The sequence below is a fragment of the Colletotrichum scovillei genome, assembly GCF_011075155.1.
Source record: "Colletotrichum scovillei strain TJNH1 chromosome Unknown Contig00013, whole genome shotgun sequence".
Taxonomy (NCBI): domain Eukaryota; kingdom Fungi; phylum Ascomycota; class Sordariomycetes; order Glomerellales; family Glomerellaceae; genus Colletotrichum; species Colletotrichum scovillei.
The window spans coordinates 24,524-44,169 of NW_023336271.1; the positions used below are offsets into that span (position 1 = coordinate 24,524).

The 19,646-nt window shown below is 50.5% G+C and overlaps 5 protein-coding genes across 5 annotated transcripts; 3 read left to right on the plus strand and 2 right to left on the minus strand.

The window, feature by feature from the left end:
- Nucleotides 1-179: 179 nt before the first annotated feature.
- On the plus strand, nucleotides 180-1,883 carry HER10_EVM0009339 (uncharacterized protein; the record flags this gene model as incomplete). Its single annotated transcript, XM_035478829.1, has 3 exons — nucleotides 180-835; nucleotides 887-1,507; nucleotides 1,607-1,883. 3 exons carry the CDS (start codon nucleotides 180-182, stop codon nucleotides 1,881-1,883), a joined length of 1,554 nt encoding a protein of 517 aa, XP_035325950.1.
- Nucleotides 1,884-2,290: 407 nt separating this feature from the next.
- HER10_EVM0002763 (uncharacterized protein) lies at nucleotides 2,291-3,959 on the minus strand (the record flags this gene model as incomplete). Its single annotated transcript, XM_035472459.1, has 2 exons — nucleotides 2,291-3,374; nucleotides 3,463-3,959. The coding sequence occupies 2 exons, from the start codon at nucleotides 3,957-3,959 to the stop codon at nucleotides 2,291-2,293; spliced, it is 1,581 nt and encodes a 526-aa protein (XP_035325873.1).
- Nucleotides 3,960-5,973: 2,014 nt separating this feature from the next.
- Nucleotides 5,974-6,662, plus strand: HER10_EVM0004583 (polyketide synthase; the record flags this gene model as incomplete). The annotated part of the gene is made up of 2 exons (XM_035474219.1): nucleotides 5,974-6,147; nucleotides 6,204-6,662. The coding sequence occupies 2 exons, from the start codon at nucleotides 5,974-5,976 to the stop codon at nucleotides 6,660-6,662; spliced, it is 633 nt and encodes a 210-aa protein (XP_035325896.1).
- Nucleotides 6,663-10,315: 3,653 nt separating this feature from the next.
- HER10_EVM0004563 (polyketide synthase) lies at nucleotides 10,316-17,139 on the minus strand (the record flags this gene model as incomplete). The annotated part of the gene is made up of 6 exons (XM_035474202.1): nucleotides 10,316-11,200; nucleotides 11,259-15,646; nucleotides 15,708-15,923; nucleotides 15,981-16,394; nucleotides 16,452-17,039; nucleotides 17,112-17,139. 6 exons carry the CDS (start codon nucleotides 17,137-17,139, stop codon nucleotides 10,316-10,318), a joined length of 6,519 nt encoding a protein of 2,172 aa, XP_035325894.1.
- A 2,060-nt stretch (nucleotides 17,140-19,199) lies between these two features.
- HER10_EVM0001415 (uncharacterized protein) lies at nucleotides 19,200-19,508 on the plus strand (the record flags this gene model as incomplete). The annotated part of the gene is made up of 2 exons (XM_035471163.1): nucleotides 19,200-19,302; nucleotides 19,360-19,508. 2 exons carry the CDS (start codon nucleotides 19,200-19,202, stop codon nucleotides 19,506-19,508), a joined length of 252 nt encoding a protein of 83 aa, XP_035325858.1.
- Between the last annotated feature and the right edge of the window lie 138 nt (nucleotides 19,509-19,646).

Here is a 19,646-nt window from a genome sequence, read left to right on the forward strand (position 1 = left end):
CCACAGGTCCCCATACGAGCTGATCGCCGATGTAGTGATGCGACTCCACCACTATGGAATTGGACGAAGGCATGTACAGAGTCGAATTTAGGAGGTAAAACTCAGTATATAGGTTTGGCAGTGCATGGCAGCAAGTGGCTTTGAAATTTCTAAATAAAACTTCTTGTCGCAGTCTTAAAATGATCGTTTTCTTACGTAGACCTTTTCAGGTTTTCGGGGCCCTGGTCATCGCCCTTCTGGCCGCCGCCCTATCCCTTCGCAATTCTAAGATCCAACAACAGCCTCCGGTGATCGGTAAGAACAACACTGTGTTGTTTGTTACCAATGTTGAGCATGGCCTCTCGAACGTTCACGTCGCGACAGTCTATTGCCTGTTAGAACGTCACCCAGAAATCATAGTACATTTTGCATCATGGCCCAAGATCGAGCCCAAGATCAAGAGGATGTCCGCCCACGCCCGCATAAAGTCACCGTCATCTAGTCCCGCCATTTTCCATCAACTACCCGCTCCAAAGTCCTCTGACGCCTCTGGGTTCAACTTCACACCAAATTGGATACGCCCACCTGGGATCCCGGGACTAAAAGGACTTAATGATGACATGGCTATGTTCGTCTCACGGTGGACGGGAGAAGACCACCTTATGATCCACAACCATGTACAAAAGCTCATCAGAGACATCGATCCCGCTATCGTGGTGCTCGATATGTTCCACCGGCCGGGGGTGGACGCTACCCGAGGCGATAATCGCTTGCACGCCATCTTGTCGCCGAACGTTCTGTCCGACGTGTTCGGTGGTGCGCAGCCCTGGTTCAGAGGTTTTTGGCAATTCCCGGCGTAAGCCAACTTTCCTCCTCCTCCAAATAGAGATAGTACTGAACAAAGCAGCCTTGGCTCCGGCCATGACTTCCCTGTTCCGTGGCGGAACATCCCGTCAAATATCTACCAGATGGGTAGTTTTGCTTGGGCCATGCTATTTAATCCGGAGCTCGTCGAGAAGCGTAAGTTCCTAGCTAGCCACAATCTCGAGGACCCAATTAGCTTTTTCACCATTCATCAGCCTGGAAACGGCGTGTTCATCTCCCAAGACACAGCTGCTGCCTCTATCCCGCTCAGCTCGGTTCCAGCCAACGTTACCACAACAGGTCCTATCGTGATTTCGGTCGCCTCAGCCGCAGAGCAAGACAATGACTTAACGTTATGGCTAAGGAGGGCTCCGACGGTGCTTGTTAACCTTGGTAGTTTGTTTGAATACGATGCGGACACAGCAAGTAGCATGGCCGGCGCATTAAAGGTCGTCCTGAGACGCACGAGTGTGCAGGTTTTGTGGAAGATGAACACTTGTCTCGATGATAAACATTGGAGGCCCTTGGTGGAGGACTTCATTGCGACCGATAGGCTCAGGGTATCGAAGTGGTTGACGGTGGATCCAGCTGCTCTACTCGAGACGGGCGATATCATTGCTTCCGTCCACCACGGCGGGGCTAATTGCTATCACGAAGCTATCGCGTGAGTGGTAGCGCTGTCTCAAGACATTCGTCATGGTCTATGCCATTGCGAACAATCTGGTGTCTCTTGACGGATGGGTGCTAATGCGAGGCATACTAGGACTGGCGTGCCGCATCTCATTCTCGCAACTTGGCTCGACTTGTATAACTACGCCGCTAGGGTTGAGCAAGTCGGGATTGGAATATGGGGCAACAGAAAATCAGCCCCTGGCTTCTCTCTCGACGAGCTTAGTGATGCCTTCTTGCGGCTCGTGGATGCAGGGCCCGAAAGCGTCGCCAAAAGAGACAAAGCGCGGGCAATACAGCAGACGCTTCGCCGTCCGGGTAGAGATATCGCAGCAGACGAAATTGCCCGGCTCGCTGCCAGAGGGAGTTGACGAATCATGGGCTGGATAAACTTTGGTGTTAGGTCGTATGCATGTGGAAAGGTTCTTTATCTGGATCATCGATCACCAGGGTACTACGTTGTTCCTGCCCTGATTTGCTGAACGGGAGCTTGAGCTTACCAGTGGTCAACAGTGGAAGCCACAAAACTTAGAGTCTGCGTGATTATGTCATGATCCTGCTCAACTCTCGATCTTCATGGTATACGGCGAGACTTTTGAGAAGACTGGAAGCCCGCAGTAATCTAACGAACCACTACTTCAGACGGACGTGGAGTTTGGAATGGCAAGCATTGTCTTGTTTTGTGTTTGAACACAAGTCCTAGTGTAACTTCTTTCTATTTCCAGACCGAAAGATTTTAATCTTGCTCTACCTTTGCGTTTACCACCACGAATTCTCATTACTCAAATAGCCTTGCGAACTTGTCCCGAACAAGATCGGCATCTTCGTCTTCTGATGAATACTTCTCCTGGATCGATCTGATTAGATGCACGGACTGCTCACTTCTTGGCGTGATGCTGTATGGGAAGTCGACTGGACGACAAATCAAGCCACTCGTCGTAGCGATCTGGGGCGCAATTCCATTACCCGAGTCATCAACAGCCATGCTGATATCGAATGTCGCCAAGAGACAAGCAATGGTAATGAAGAGACTCTCGTCCGCCAGAAATCGGCCGGGGCAAATTCTCCGACCGTAACCAAAGGCTTCATCCGTGGGATCTGGCTCATTACGAGGTGCCGAATATCGGGCAGGGTCGAAGGAAGAGGGCTCCGAATATGTATGAGGGTCATGCAAGAACCACCATATCGACGGCAGTAAGTACGTCCCCTTGGGTATATCAAAGCCTCGGTAGCTGATGTCTTCATCGGTCCTGTGGGCAACGCCTAATGGCGCCACGTGGAGCCATCGCAAAGCTTCCTTCACTACACCATTGGTATATGGCAAGCGATCTCGGTCTCCAAACTCAGGCAATCTGTCTCTACCAACAACACCATCAATCTCCGCCTGTGCTTTCTTCTGGACATCTGGGAATAGGATCATGGCCAAGATGAAGCTGTGAAGGGCTGACGCAGTGGTGTCGGCTCCCCCGCCGTACATGACCAAGGCTGTCTTCTTGATGTCATCCTCGGAATAATCGTGTTTGGTCCCGCCGTCCACAATACCGTCTTCTTTAAGAAGTGACGAGACGAATGAGTGTTCATGAGTTCCTTTAGACATGGTTTCCTGCACGAACAAGTAGGGGACGTCTTGTGTCGTCTGCAGAAGCCTTCTCCATTCTCGACCCTGCTTCTTAAATGACGTTGCTGGAAGGCCTTCTGGAAGATGCTGCAGTATGGGCAAGATATCCACAGCCCAAGCGAGCAGGACAGTTGCAAGTGCAAACACGTCCATCGTGCGCTCAATCAGATGAACCAAAGGGTCGGTTCCGCTATGTGAGATCGAATAGCCATAAGTTATCTTAAGAATGATAGCACTCGCCTCACTATGCGAATTCAATTAGGGACAATCTAAAGCATAGTGATGTACACCGAGTCGATGCCTCCACGTTCATTCAGGCTAGTTGAACTTACGTCTTGATGTGCTGCGCCAAGTTGGCTGGGTCATCGAGAACACGGAGAAGAAATCGGTGTGATTCTGGCTCGATACTGTCCCGAAATCGTGCTGCTACTGCCTTCGTCCCAAATTGCTGGTGAACTAATTTACGATGCCGCCGGAATGTTCCATCGTATTGTTGAAGATTGAGGAGCGATGCGAATCCGCAAATGTCCGCAAATCGCATATAAGGGCGACCAGAGGTCTTTGTCGAGGACTTGGTCAGCAAGTCGTGCGCAGCCTGACGATCGTGAAGAAGTACGATCTTCTGACCCAAGATGTGAATGGAACTGATGGGACCATATATGTCTTTGAACTTGAGCCAATGCTTATACTCTGGAATGCCGCTCGGGGGCAAATCTCTGACATTTCCAAGGATAGGTAAAGGCTTAGGCCCAGGAGGGAGATTGCAGCTTCTCTTTCTGCAACTATAGAAGTAATAGACAAGGACTGACACGATAATGGCGGCCAACATCATGCTGTTTTTGAACCACAGGATTCTCATACAATTATGCAAAATAATCATTTCAAGTGAGATGCGGTCGAGTGGTACAGCCCAAGAATATCTCAGTGACCATGCTGCCTTATAGTTGTCGCATTTTTACTCAGGCTTTGGGCCCTCGGGACTTCTACCGTCCGCAGCACCGCTCTTTGGTTAGACATGGCGGGGAATTTCGCATTCGTGGTGAATACTACCGTGGTTCTATGTGGAGCAAATCCATTAGAGACAGGGGGTATTGACAAGAGAGGCAACTGTCATGGGACATTACAATTCTGCCCTGTGTTTTTTTGAAGAGTAGCGAGAAGACAGGCATCCCGACTGGAACTTTTGCTTGTCGGAACGTATGAATCCTCGGACCATGCGTTGCTCGTTCCCACTCTACCTCACTAGACCATAACTCCGCGCTTTGATGCCCACCCAGCAATGAGCAAGTTTGTAGCAGATCATTGTCCAGACGATGTCAACGGCTTTTACTTTAGGTTTTCAAGCGCCTTCACACACCAGTATCTGGGGGGTAGTTTCATCACGACTGGGGTAATCCTATGAGACTGGATGCGGACGCCGATGACCGATATATATCAACGATCAGGAGAGGGAAAAGCCTCGTGCAAGACTAGAGATTGACTGGCTACTTTGTATATAAGAGAATATTACAGTACGAACTGTAGTAAAAGACTAGTGCTTTAAGTTCAGGCTGGGTGAATGTGCCTCAATGATGCTACACAACCTATGTACAGTCATGATGTACGTACATATGTGATGTCAAGTCACCATGTAAGGTCACATAATATTCCTTCTCTGCAACGCTAGCCTATTTAAGCTTAGACTGTCTCGACTGCTTCGATGCCCCACGACAGTGTCGTCTTAGCAGAAAATCGAAATATAACAATGTTTGTATCTGGGATCGAATACGACAGAGAACTACGACAGAATTGCTGCCGCGTTCACAATGTCGAGTAGGAATCACGGGGTAGGTGATGAAACATTTGCCATCATATTTGCAACACGTAAACTCCGTTCTGGCTTGCTCACGACCTGACAATCACTGAGAGTGCTTGGAGGGCAATTATGTAAACGAAGATGGTGAAAGGCTGGAATAATCACCACGAAACCTAGAGTGCACCTAGATAATTGTACACCTCCACTAAGTAAGATGTTAGTTAGTACTTGTTATGTACCAGTCAAATCATGAGTTCCAAGGTGAGTGTGGAAATGCGACTACAAGACCAAGTGATGTCCAAAGGACTTAGTCGTACGGTATTCAGAGTGGCTTAATCCTTCAGCAGGGTTTCCTAGCGGCATCCCATACATATTCTTTCTGGTCTTGCTTGATGTGCTGGGTTTATTTCTCCACTATCCGGCTTGTACCAGTTCATCTCAATACAGGCATGCTATAAGTCTTTCATTTGTACTTTTGTAAGTTTCTTCTCAACGCCATGAGCTTTATTTGCGACCTACTGTATACTTGCGACCGTGTTTACTACCCCTTCTCGCCCGGATGAATGCTTTGACTCATACAAAGTGTGCCCTCCAGTCAAGATCACGCAGACTCTCGGAACGCGTTGTCGTGTCCGCGGCATCCGATGCCCAGGAAACAAAAGTTCCCTAGAACTCGGGGATTCTTCGCAAGGGTTCCAGCGAGTTATTATTAATGGAAGATAAGCCTCCCTGCAGTGTCCGTATTCTGGGCATTGCAGAAATGGACTCACCACAACAAAAGTGCGACGTAGATAATCATGACGAGGGATTGGGCAACATCTAGCCAGTCTTCCTTAGAGTCCAGAAAATATGTATCTAGATACATGAATATATATATATGTATATGTTCCCTCATTAAAAAAGCAGCTCTCAATCCTATGTGGTAAGAAGTTCGCGTCGGTTGATATTATTACTGCCGAGTTCCATTTCATGCTAAGGTAGGGAGCATTACGTACTCCCAACCCGCTAACAACAATCCGACTTCATCTTCTCTTCCCTATCAGAAACCATGGCTGATCCTATTGCCGTCATTGGACTGGATGCCAAGCTTCCATGCGATGGAGATAGCGTCGAAAAGTTCTTTGACTTTTTGATTGCCGGAAGATCTGCGCGAGCTCCTGTTCCTGTAGATCGCTACAACGCGGAAGCATTCTGGCACCCCGATAATCACAGAGATGGAGTCGTAAGACACCTAACAGTTCTTTCTGAGTATCTCAAGCTTGATTAACTCGGAAGCAGATCGGTGGAAAAGAAGGGCATTTCATGCAAGCTAACGTGAAGGCGTTTGATGCACCATTCTTCGCCATGACTCCAGCAGAGGCTGCGAATCTGGATCCGCAGCAGCGAATGCTGCTTGAATGCGTCTACACAGCGATGGAAAACGCTGGTTACACCATGTCTGACATGCAGGGCTCGCCCACTGGCGTCTACGCGGGAGCGTTCATGTGGGACTACCGAGATCTCTTGATCAAGGACGTGGACACTCCCATGACATACACGGCGTGTGGCACCATTGCCAGTACCCTAGCTGGGCGTGTATCATGGTTCTATGATCTCCGAGGTCCAGCCCTGAGTGTTGACACTGCTTGTTCGAGCAGCATGGTTGCCCTTCATCAAGCTGTCATTGGCTTGAAAGCACGCGACTGTAATATCGTCAGTACCAAATCTCATAGCTTCCTCCCTCCCATATTATGCTAATACGTATCGAGGAAGGCCATTGCCTGTGGTACAAATGTGTTGCTTTCCCCTGAGATGGGCTTGGAGCTGAATGGTCTTGGTGTTCTGGACCCATCTAGTAAGTCAAACCCCCCACTTCCCGGCACCCCCCTGTTTCTGGCACCCACAAAAACGCGAAAATCCACCACAACGCAATGCCCACCCCCAACCTCCTTTTATCACAACATTTTCAATTCGAGTCCAAATGGGCTCATTTTTTGCACATACCTTCTTCTATATCTAATGCCTCAATATACCGAAGATCAGCTTCGTCAGGCTCTCGAGGACATCTCAAACGGCAAGAGTCAAAAGAGAGCCTCATTGGAGTATGGGATACCACGATCAACCCTCCAACTACGTCTCCAAGGTGGTCAGACTAGGAAAGTGGCTTTTGCTGACTGGCAGAGGCTGTCTCCTGACCAGGAGAGTAAGCTGGCACAATGGGTTCGCATTCAGGCTTCGCTGGGCCTCGCACCAACGCACCAACAGGTGAAGGAATTCGCAGAGCGAGTTCTGGCTGCTGCTGGGGATAAGTCAAACCCCCCACTTCCCGGCACCCCCCTGTTTCTGGCACCCACAAAAACGCGAAAATCCACCACAACGCAATGCCCACCCCCAACCTCCTTTTATCACAACATTTTCAATTCGAGTCCAAATGGGCTCATTTTTGCATACCTTCTTCTATATCTAATGCCTCAATATACCGAAGATCAGCTTCGTCAGGCTCTCGAGGACATCTCAAACGGCAAGAGTCAAAGAGAGCCTCATTGGAGTATGGGATACCACGATCAACCCTCCAACTACGTCTCCAAGGTGGTCAGACTAGGAAAGTGGCTTTTGCTGACTGGCAGAGGCTGTCTCCTGACCAGGAGAGTAAGCTGGCACAATGGGTTCGCATTCAGGCTTCGCTGGGCCTCGCACCAACGCACCAACAGGTGAAGGAATTCGCAGAGCGAGTTCTGGCTGCTGCTGGGATACCAAACCATTAGGAAAGGCTGGATCTATGCCTTCGTGAGAAGGAACCTATCATTAAGGTTCAGAGAAGTCGTTCCATCGATTCTAGACGCGTTAATGGGGCATCTACTGAGGTCATTAGGAACTGGTTTAAGTTCCTTGCTATCCCTGAGATCAAGGACATCAAACCAGCCAACAGATATAATATGGATGAGACTGGCATCCTCGAGGGTCAGGGAGCTAATGGGTTAGTGCTGGGCATGGCTGAGACGACGTCTGTTCGCAAGAAACAACCTGGGTCGAGGCATGGGTCTCTATCATTGAGTGTATCTCAGCCTTGGGTAGGGCACTTCGTCCTCTTATCATTTTCAAGGGAAGACGGTCCAACAACAGTGGTTTCCATTACATCTGGTTCCATACGATGGGTGGGAGTTTACAGCAACAGATAATGGCTGGACTACAGACTTAACTGCCATTGAATGGTTAGAGAAGGTGTTTATCCCACAGACTATGCCCGAGGCTGAGGGCGAGGCTCGACTGTTGATTGTGGATGGGCATGGGAGTCATACGACGACAGACTTCATGTGGAATTGCTATATTAACAATATCCATTTACTGTTCTTACCACCACACTCCTCTCATGTCCTCCAGCCACTTGACCAGTCTGTCTTCAGCCCTGTTAAGTCAGCCTATCGGAAGGAGCTCGGTTACTTGTCTCAATGGAACGACTCTACCATTATAGGTAAAAGGAACTTCCTGGACTGTTACCAGAAGGCTCGACTTGCTGGTCTATCAGTCTCGAACATCAGAAGTGGTTGGAAGTGGACTGGTCTACACCCTGTAGCGATGGTTAAGCCCCTGATGAACCCTATGGTATTACCTGAGCCTTCTGCTAAGCCCACCACACAAACCAACCAGTCGGGGCAAAAGCGATGCCATAATGGTCAACAAACTACCCTGTTGAGCCATGGGATTCTGCTTCCTCTGCAGTGGTCTGGTCGACACCCAGGAAGCTGGCAGAGCTCAGCGGTCAACTGCACTTATACACCCAACTCGACAATGATACCAGCACTCAACGGCTGCTGTTCAGGAAGGTGAAAAGGCTTCACAGAGCAGGCCTGGCAACTGGCAGCTGCCCAGCAGCAGCTGGCTCACCTGAGGGCTCAAGTTACCAACGCTGCAGTTAGGAAGAGGAAGACTGATCGATCCCAACACGAAGTTTGCGAACATCAGGGATATCCATCGGGCTCAAATCGAAGCGGGTGAAAAGGAGGTTATTACGGCTGAATCCAGCGACTCTGAATGCCCTAGTGAGGCTGGCAGTTGTATTGTAGTGGGTGTGGTTGAGGATCAATAGTTAATAGTAATGAGGAGGTTGGGTTGTGATCCCATCGTTTTTGTGGGTGCCAGAAACAGGGGGGTGCCAGGAAGTGGGGGGTTTGACTTATATGTAGTTGACTGGGATTGATGTAAACGGAGTGCTCGGGAACTCTCAAATAATCTCTCTAATCCTATTGTCAAGTGAAAAGGGTTATCAAGCAACCTAAGCCACAAAATCGAGGCTAACTTTAACTTCGGTGTTACCGAATTCTTGAGTTTAAGCTGGAGTAGGTAGTCTGAAAACTTCTTATATTAAAGCAATTCATTCATCTCCCTAAGCCCACTACTTAAGCTTATCCCGTCGGCCGCGGGCCAACGTCAGTATGACTCAGTACAAACCTCTCTGGCTTTTCTCCAAGTCGAAGATAATCATCGATATTCAGTTTGCGGGAATAAGGGATCTAAAGTCGGATTATCTTATAATTCGCTCAATTCCCTCACGGAGATACGTACCTTTGTACTGACGTTGACCCGCGGCCGATGGGATACGGGACGACCGGAGACTTAGACCTTAGGTTAATGTAGTACGTAGTCATATATAGGATGTGATGCCCGTACCGTGCGTCCAAGTCCATCAATGGCGCCGTCAGTGGACCCGGAGCAGCGACACATCTAGAAGCTCCACTGCCCAGGTACTATCCGCGTCAACGGTGCCGTGCTCGCCTCGGCCCTCGGTACAGTCTGCTGCCATTGTCGACTACGCGTAGCAACGCAGCCAGATCAACGACGCTATAGAGCATGTCCAACAGCTAGTCCGTAGTGACCCTTGCGTGCCAATACAGAACGCGGTCGCCTACCCAGTCAACTACGCCGTTAGTGAGTACATTATACTTAGACGTCCGCATATCGAGAATACTTTGCATCGGCGTTAGCTCAGCCTTAGCGGCTGCGGACGAATGGGTAATAAACCTCTGCTCCATACCTGGGACATAAGCCAAAAAACCCAGTACATCGTCGGCCGCTTCCTCACCTATCGTGGCGGCCGGGCATACAACCAGAATAATGCTGTCTCTCGACATATTCCTTATCCACAACAAGCATACGTGCAGCTTAGATAATGGCCGACTACTTTGCGGTGTAGTCCGAGATGTGCCCCTAGCCATCGCGAATAAATCTATTTTCTGTTTTAGATCCCACGGTTCTTTATTAATTGCATAAAGCTTTGCGTAATTTATGCTCTCATGGTACATTGCGCCTAGTGTTTGTTTATTTCCGTCTATCTATCTATTTGATTCTGATTGGCTGGTAACATAGTTCCCTTTTATCGAAGGGACTGCTGCCTATTATAAGGACAAACAGGGTCACTTCCCAGTAGCATTCTGCCGAAACCTCGAAATAGCTGCGGCCTTTTCTGCAAGCTGTTTGATGCCCTGCCCGCCGGTAATCTCAAAGACCGAGATGTCTGCGCCAACCTCCTTGGTCAACCACACTCGAAGTTCTACCGCCAGTAAAGAATCTACACCAAACGCATTCAAGGGCTTGGAGGGATCAATATCTGCCAGCTCGTAGCTGAGAATCTTGGCCAATTGTCCCAGCAAAGCATCAAGCACGGCTTCCACAGCATCTCCCAGGGACTCGGCAGCAGCGATCAGGTCGCCAACTGAGCGCTTCGCAGAGCTTTGCTTGCCGGGCAAGGAACCGTCACCGTAAGCGCCGTGGAAGACTAAGTGGTTATACATCGGCTCATGCTGCCATTTAGGCTGTTCAGCGCCTTCATCCGCCGAGTATTTGGGCAACCAGAGCCTGGGAATGACTTGAGCACCCTTTACCTTGAGCTCCGCGCTCTCGGACCTGGGGCGACAGTGGTAATCCAGCGCATTGACAAGCTCTTCCACAGACATGCTAGCCCAGCCGATCGAGAGAAGATACTCCCTCAACATTGGTCTCGCAGCGACCATGCCAGCATCGGTCAACACTGGGGCGTCGAGAGCGATTACGTTGTGGCCTTGAGATGACAAGAAGCGGGCCATGGCGTCTTGGTACGAATTGCCTGCGCTATAATTCGCTTGGCCGTTGTTGCCGGTGACGCTGGTAAGTGACGACAACATGACAAAGAAGTCGAGTGTTGAATCGTCCATGTCATTTTTGGTGGCAATGAGGACTTCCCACAGGTTCCTACTTCCCGCTACCTTGACGTTGACTGCTGCATTCCACTCTTCTAGGGTCATTTCAGCGAAAACGTTGTCCTATTAAGAGGTATCAGTAATGTCGGTAGGACATGTTGCCAAAGGGATCATGACTTACACTGAGAACCGTAGAAGCCTGGATGCATCCACGCACTGGCGGTAGATAAGATAGCGCTGAAGCAATGGCCTGCTCAAGTTCCTTCTTATCGGTAATATCACAACAAGGAGCAACGACCTTGATGCCATCGCTTTGGAGACTTCTGATGAGATCCTTGGCAGCTTCGTCGTCAGGCCCCTTTCGTGAAGTAACGACAAGATTGCGCGCGCCCTGGCTAACCATCCAACGGATAATTTCCAGGCCAAGACCACCAAAGCCGCCCGAGACAACATAGGTAGCATCTGACGCGAACTCGGCACGGGGTCTCCGTGGCTCAATCACTCGAACCAGGTCCTCAGAGTGGAACTCAATGATAATTTTTCCAATGTGCTTGCCAGACTGCATGAACCGCATGGCATCTTGGATCTTGGAAGTGGGGTACTTTGTGATCGGCGTCAGACGCTCGAGATCGCGGCCAATGACACTCTCCATGGCGCGCGCAAAAAGGCCATCTAGTCGTTCCGGGTCCGTTTGTCGCATGTAATTCAACTCAAGGGACTCAAACCTCACGCCTCGGGCAAAGGTACCCATAGAGATACGAGATCTGGACTCAATATCGGCCAGACCAATCTCAGCAAAGCATCCAAATGGTGCAACAATCTCCCAGGTGGCACGAAGCGTGTCACCGGAAAGACTGTTGATGACAATGTCGACTCCCCGGCCTCCAGTCAATCTCTGAATGCCATACTTGAAGGTCAGATCACGGCTCGAGAAGATGTGATCTCGAGGTATCTGATATGTCTCCTCGAGAAAGTCTCGCTTCGCGATGCTGCCAACTGTTGCAAAGATCTCAACACCCTCACGTTTAGCCATCTGAATGGCAGCTTGACCAACACCGCCAGCCGCCGCATGAATTAGCAAGCTAGGCTTCTTGACGCGTCTCACCCGCTTCTCTAGTTCTCCAATGTCGTAGAGACAGGCATATGCCGTTGTGTACACAATGGGAATAACCGCGGCTTCGGCAAAGGATTGGTCTTCGGGTACCTTGGTCAGAGTGCCCTCAGCACCTCTGCCGTACGTAGAATATGCACCGTTGAAAGTGAAGCCAAACACACGATCGCCAGGCTTGAAGCGCGTGACACCTGAGCCGACTCGGGTGACGATTCCCGCGGCCTCGAGACCCACAGGGGTCTCTCGGATCTTTCCGAGCATTACGGCCAAGTCCTTGAAGTTGACGGCAGTAGCCATAGTCTGGAATTCGACCTCGAGAGCGTCTAGGGGAGTAGCGTGCAGGTGGTCGCTGGCGAAATGGAGCGAACTTAATAGACCAACGGTTTGGATCTGAAGTCGTAGTGGTCGACTCGGATTCGCGCCAAAAGCAGCCTCGGATGTATCGCCAGTGACAGCTTGTTTGATGTGCCTAGTAATTGCGGAGACCTCGACGAGGCGTGGAACAGTGACCAGGCCATCGGCAACCCTGTACATGGTTTCCACAGAACCCTTGCTGCTCGAAAGGTGTGCGTCTACGTTGGCGATCCTGTCTGAAATGACGCCGTCCCTCTCTTGTGGATCGAAGGTGAGAGTAACAAACTGAAGTTCGGGTTTCTCCAATCGGATACTCGCAGCAAAGCCGTTGACGAGGGCGGTGTCAGGAGAGAACTCTTTGTTGACCCAGAGCAGGCGCTTTCCAGTAACCATGGCTTTCATAGCCGTCAGGATCTCGTTATCGACTGAAGCAAGTAGACGCGTGTCCAGCTCCGTAATTACGATGCAGGTGCTCTGAGATATCTCTTCCTCGGACGCTGCTTCTGTGAGCTGAGCGTATCCTGGGATCGTAGCGGTCTTGACCGACAAGCCCTTTGACAGCAAAGAGGATGCCAGCTCCTCGGCCACGTCACGCTGGACTGGCGAAGAGAGATCTCCCACAATATAGTAGCTTCCAGATGGTGGTTCAATATCAGTTCCATGAGACAACGGGGTGCTCGCTACTAGGGCTGTCGTCACCAAGACCGATGAACCCTGATCACAAAGCACCGCGTCGATGCTAGCAAGCCCGGTCTCGCCAAGATACTCGCCCCAGCTCCTTGCCACGATAGAACTGCTCGCCGCCGTCAAGACGAACTTACCGCCAGGCCTCACGAGACTGAGGCACATGTCCAAGAACTCATCGATGAGCGTATTGGGTATCAAAGACACCGGTACAAATAAAATATCATATGACGCCACATCGAAGCCCTGGGAGGTTGGATCGTCCGTGATATCAAAAGTCTTGTATCGCACATAACCTTCCGAAATGGGCTTCTCTGATTCATTCACCAAGGAAGACGAAGTTGCGGCAAAGTCATACTGCCCGCAACGCCGAGACAACGTGGACAGAACACCTTCCGTGAAAGAAGAAGCTTGTTTGTTAATGTCGAGAAACTTCATCGAAGGGTTCTTGTGAGCTAGAACACTGAGATACTTCTGGAACCCTTCAGGCCCCGAAAAGGCTCTCTCTGTCTGTTCTGTATCGAGAAAGTCTGGATCAAGAGCCCAATCGATGCTCCATGCTCTGTGTCTAGGGTCCTGCTCTGAAGTTGAGTCGTCATTGTTTCCGTCAATCTCTGTCACGATACATCCCGAAACTTGAATCATGGGCGTTTTCGAAACGGAATCAACAGCGGTGCAGGACATAAGATGTTTCTTGCGTCCGTGGCCTTCAGAATCCGCAATAACGAGATAGCCATCTTCCGAGTGCTCCGCAGTAGAAACCCACAATTCTTCCATGAAAGACAGGACAATGGCGTTCTTTTGCTTGTTGGAGGGGTTGGAAACGAGTGGCACCAGGCATGCTTGAAGTGCACCATCCAACGTCGTAGGGTGAATCAAGTGAGGTTGCAAGTAGCCGCAAGGCATCAGAGCCTTCAGGAGAGGTGTCGTAGGTTTGACTCTGGCCAGGGTGACGCCGGCTTCATGGTCGACAATGGCGTGTTCAACGGTCTGGAAGGTTGGGCCGAAGACCAAGCCGACATTCTCCCAAGATTTATAAATCTTTTCGGACGAAACGCGCTGCGTGCAGTTCCGCTGACTCCGATCAATTCTTGCTTCGCAATGAGCCTTAAAAGCACGCTCTTCGAGACCGCCATCAACAGCCGTAGCCGCCTCATTATATTCCACGAGAACTTGACCGCAGCAATGCTCTCGCCATTCATCGTCGTCCTGGGCTGTGCAAACCTGGAACTCGCGCCACGCTGAAGGCTTGGTCTCCAAGGCAGCCTGCTTGACAGGGCGAAGATAGAGGTGGGACTCGACGCCCAAAGCACCCTCCGGAACTTGCAAGGCCGAATGAAAAGAGACTTCGCGGAAACGGATGCCTTTGATCGACTTTCCTGGGTTCGAACGCTCCGACAGTTGCTTGCAGCCCTCGATGGCCATCACAAGCATACCGGCAGCAGGATACAGCACAGATCCCGAGATGGTGTGGTGTTCCACCCATGGATTCTCAGACAGACGGATCCAGTTGCGCCAGATGGCATCATACTTTCCATCCCAATCGTTGACTGGAGCTCCGAGTAGCTCGTGTCGTGGGTACGGCCGGAAGCGGAAGTTCCTGCTTAGTCGGCATTCGTTCCAATACTCTCGCGTATGGTTGAAGGGGTACCGAGGGAGGTCAATCATCATTGACGGCTGGGCACCGGGGATGTTGTTGACCTTGAGCAAGTCAATTTGAATGCCGCGAGAGAACAACGACCCAATTGCTCTCATGAGAACCTCCAAGTCAGAGTCGCCCCGTTTGAGCAGGTGGTGGTACTTGACGTCACTGTTGACCCTAACATCTTGGATAATGTTTCGGAGAGGGCCCCGCAAAGCGGAATGAGGACCAACTTCAACAATGTCTGTAATGAGCTGAGATGAACCACCATCGCCCTTGACACTCTTAAGAGCCTGAAGCATGGTCGTCACGGAATCATTGAACCGCACCGGGGAGGTTAAGTTTTTGGTCCAGTAGTTCGCGTCTTGCAATTTGGAATGTTGTATCTGCGTCCCGTACGCGGACGAGAAGAACAGCACATCGGAAGAATGATTCGCGAGGGAACTTGGAGGCAGGATCCTTCCGATACACTCGACGTACTCTTGCGAAATGGGGTCCAGGAATCTCGAGTGGTATGCCATCTCTACCGTAAGCTTTCGCGCAAAAATCTTGTCCTCGTTGAGCTTGTCGATGAGTGCCTCGATATCTGCGACACTACCACTCACAGTGTGGCTAGTTTTACTGTTCATGCAAGCGACGGTGAGCGTTCCGGCAGATTCGAGCCCGGATTGGTTGAGTCGGTCAATAGCCTCCAAGGTCTTGTCCAGAGTCAATCCGACCGCAGCCATTGTGCCCTTTGGTTGTGTCGGAGAGTTTGCCAATCTGGCAGAGAGTTTTCCTGTGGTGAGGTCGATTAGCCACACGCTATATTGGTTCATTGCAAAAATATTTCCACGTACCCCTCCAATACGCGATACGCCAAGCACACTCCTTCGAGACAGCACCCGCACAGTACGCGGCTGCGATCTCGCCCGAGGAGTGGCCGACAACAGCATCAACTCTGAGTCCCCAGTCGCGGAGAAGCTCAACCAAAGCAACCTGCAGCGCCGTGCACAGAGTTTGCGAAAACTCGGCGCCGCTAATGAGAGACTCGTTGGAAATCTTAGAAAGCTCGTCTGTCGCCCAACGTTAATTCAACTCGTGGCCAAGTGAAAGATTTCGGAGAAACTCACCGATGACAGACCACTGACATCCCAAGGTCTTCATGTACGCATCGGCGCACTCAAGACTCGTTCTGTAAGGCTCATAGTACATGAGACCGTTGCCCATCTGGGCCCACTGCGCTCCTTGACCAGTGAACACGAGAGCGATACCGGGCTGGGAAACAACGCGAGTTGCTCGTGGGCCATGAGATAACGCATGTTTCAGTTCCACTGAAGAGTTGGCGACGACGGCGGTGCGCCAGTTGAAGGTAGACCTCTTCGCCGCTAGAGTGTAACTGAGATTGTAGAGAGGCTCCGTCATGTTCGGCAGATAATCCTTATAGGCAGCGGAGAGTCGGGCGATACCATCGTGATCATGGCTGCTAAAAACAAACAGCTGGGGAGGGTATAGAGTTCCATTGATGACCGGAGGTGCTTGGCTTGCTGGTATAATATTTCAGTACTTGAACTTTGGATCACCGAGAGGGGGGTTGGCCTTACGAGTTGTGATTGGTAGCCGGGGTACCTCAATAGTACGGTGGGGTGCGGCATGTCCATGCTCCCTTAGGAAATGAAGCGCATCTTCCAGCACAACATGGGCATTGGTGCCCGAAACTCCAAAAGAGTTGATCGAGACTCTGCGGACGCCCCTCTTGGTCTCGGGCCAGGGAATCGAGGTAGTCGGAAACTCGAGATGCCATTCGACCGGGATCTTGTGGTTTCTTTCCTGGAACCATGCGTTCGCCGGAATGATACCTCTCTCCACGCACAAGACGCCCTTGATGAAAGACGCAATGCCCGAGTTGCCTTCAGTATGGCCAATGTTGCTCTTCAGGGCACCGATGTACAGAGGCTGTTTCGCCGATCGATACCGCGTGAACACCTCACTAATGGCAGCAGCCTCTGTTGGATCGCCAACATTCGTACCCGTTCCATGAGCCTCAAAGAAGCGTGTGTCTGAGGGGTCGAGCTTGGCTTGCTCATACGTCAATCGCATAATCTCAGCCTGGGCCTCCTTGGCAGGTGCTGTAAGACCTGGAGAATGCCCATCATGGTTGCACCCGGTATTGCGAATAACGGCGCGAATTGCTAGCGAAACCGTACGTGTCAGAATTTTCAAGTCGCGCTCAATTTTCTGGCAAGTAGGAAGGTTGTACTTACTGTCTCCGTCACGTAGAGCATCGGACATCCTTTTCAGGACGACAGCTGCGATGCCTTCGCCTCTCCCGTATCCGTTTGCCCTGCTGTCAAAACTGTAAGATGTAAGTCAAACCCCCCACTTCCTGGCACCCCCCTGTTTCTGGCACCCACAAAAACGATGGGATCACAACCCAACCTCCTCATTACTATTAACTATTGATCCTCAACCACACCCACTACAATACAACTGCCAGCCTCACTAGGGCATTCAGAGTCGCTGGATTCAGCCGTAATAACCTCCTTTTCACCCGCTTCGATTTGAGCCCGATGGATATCCCTGATGTTCGCAAACTTCGTGTTGGGATCGATCTGAACAGTCTTCCTCTTCCTAACTGCAGCGTTGGTAACTTGAGCCTCAGGTGAGCCAGCTGCTGCTGGGCAGCTGCCAGTTGCCAGGCCTGCTCTGTGCCTTTTTCACCTTCCTGAACAGCAGCCGTTGAGTGCTGGTATCATTGTCGAGTTGGGTGTATAAGTGCAGTTGACCGCTGAGCTCTGCCAGCTTCCTGGGTGTCGACCAGACCACTGCAGAGGAAGCAGAATCCCATGGCTCAACAGGGGTAGTTTGTTGACCATTATGGCATCGCTTTTGCCCCGACTGGTTGGTTTGGGTGTGGTGGGCTTAGCAGAAGGCTCAGGTAATACCATAGGGTTCATCAGGGCTTAACCATCGCTACAGGGTGTAGACCAGTCCACTTCCAACCACTTCTGATGTTCGAGACTGATAGACCAGCAAGTCGAGCCTTCTGGTAACAGTCCAGGAAGTTCCTTTACCTATAATGGTAGAGTCGTTCCATTGAGACAAGTAACCGAGCTCCTTCCGATAGGCTGACTTAACAGGGCTGAAGACAGACTGGTCAAGTGGCTGGAGGACATGAGAGGAGTGTGGTGGTAAGAACAGTAAATGGATATTGTTAATATAGCAATTCCACATGAAGTCTGTCGTCGTATGACTCCCATGCCCATCCACAATCAACAGTCGAGCCTCGCCCTCAGCCTCGGGCATAGTCTGTGGGATAAACACCTTCTCTAACCATTCAATGGCAGTTAAGTCTGTAGTCCAGCCATTATCTGTTGCTGTAAACTCCCACCCATCGTATGGAACCAGATGTAATGGAAACCACTGTTGTTGGACCGTCTTCCCTTGAAAATGATAAGAGGACGAAGTGCCCTACCCAAGGCTGAGATACACTCAATGATAGAGACCCATGCCCTCGACCCAGGTTGTTTCTTGCGAACAGACGTCGTCTCAGCCATGCCCAGCACTAACCCATTAGCTCCCTGACCCTCGAGGATGCCAGTCTCATCCATATTATATCTGTTGGCTGGTTTGATGTCCTTGATCTCAGGGATAGCAAGGAACTTAAACCAGTTCCTAATGACCTCAGTAGATGCCCCATTAACGCGTCTAGAATCGATGGAACGACTTCTCTGAACCTTAATGATAGGGTTCCTTCTCACGAAGGCATAGATCCAGCCTTTTCCTAATGGTTTGGTATCCCCAGCAGCAGCCAGAACTCGCTCTGCGAATTCCTTCACCTGTTGGTGCGTTGGTGCGAGGCCCAGCGAAGCCTGAATGCGAACCCATTGTGCCAGCTTACTCTCCTGGTCAGGAGACAGCCTCTGCCAGTCAGCAAAGCCACTTTCCTAGTCTGACCACCTTGGAGACGTAGTTGGAGGGTTGATCGTGGTATCCCATACTCCAATGAGGCTCTCTTTGACTCTTGCCGTTTGAGATGTCCTCGAGAGCCTGACGAAGCTGATCTTCGGTATATTGAGGCATTAGATATAGAAGAAGGTATGTGCAAAAAATGAGCCCATTTGGACTCGAATTGAAAATGTTGTGATAAAAGGAGGTTGGGGGTGGGCATTGCGTTGTGGTGGATTTTCGCGTTTTTGTGGGTGCCAGAAACAGGGGGGTGCCGGGAAGTGGGGGGTTTGACTTACCTCTATAAATATGTTCGTGTACAACCCCTCTGCATTGCCTTATTATCGTGCTTCTTTACTATCCTAAAACAATCATTCAATACTGCCCTTCTCAATACTATCAAGATGCCTTCGACTCTAAAGATCGCCCTTCTAGCCTTCGCCACCCTCGTTGCCGCGGTGCCATCCACCTCTAACAATGGCGACGGTAATCTTTTCGTAGTAGAAAGTCAGTGAAAACTCCACTCAATCCACGCTACCTTGTTATTAACTGGATGAGATACAGAGCGATGCGAGGCAGAGTTAGCCAAATGCAATAAGAGCAGCGACTGCTGCGGTCCTGCACCAGTTGCTTGTAGCTACGTTCCAAAATGCGGTGATAACCGTTGCGTGTCTCGAGCTCCTGGTGCATCATCCAACCCCACGTGCCTCTAGATAGCTGCTACGTGTCGAGATAAGCAGGATTGCCATAAGATAAGGCTAGGGATTACTTGTGGATCCGGTAACTGCGTGGTACTCTGGCAAACCAATTGGGTTCTAAATTTATAACTACTTGATACGAGGACGCTCCCC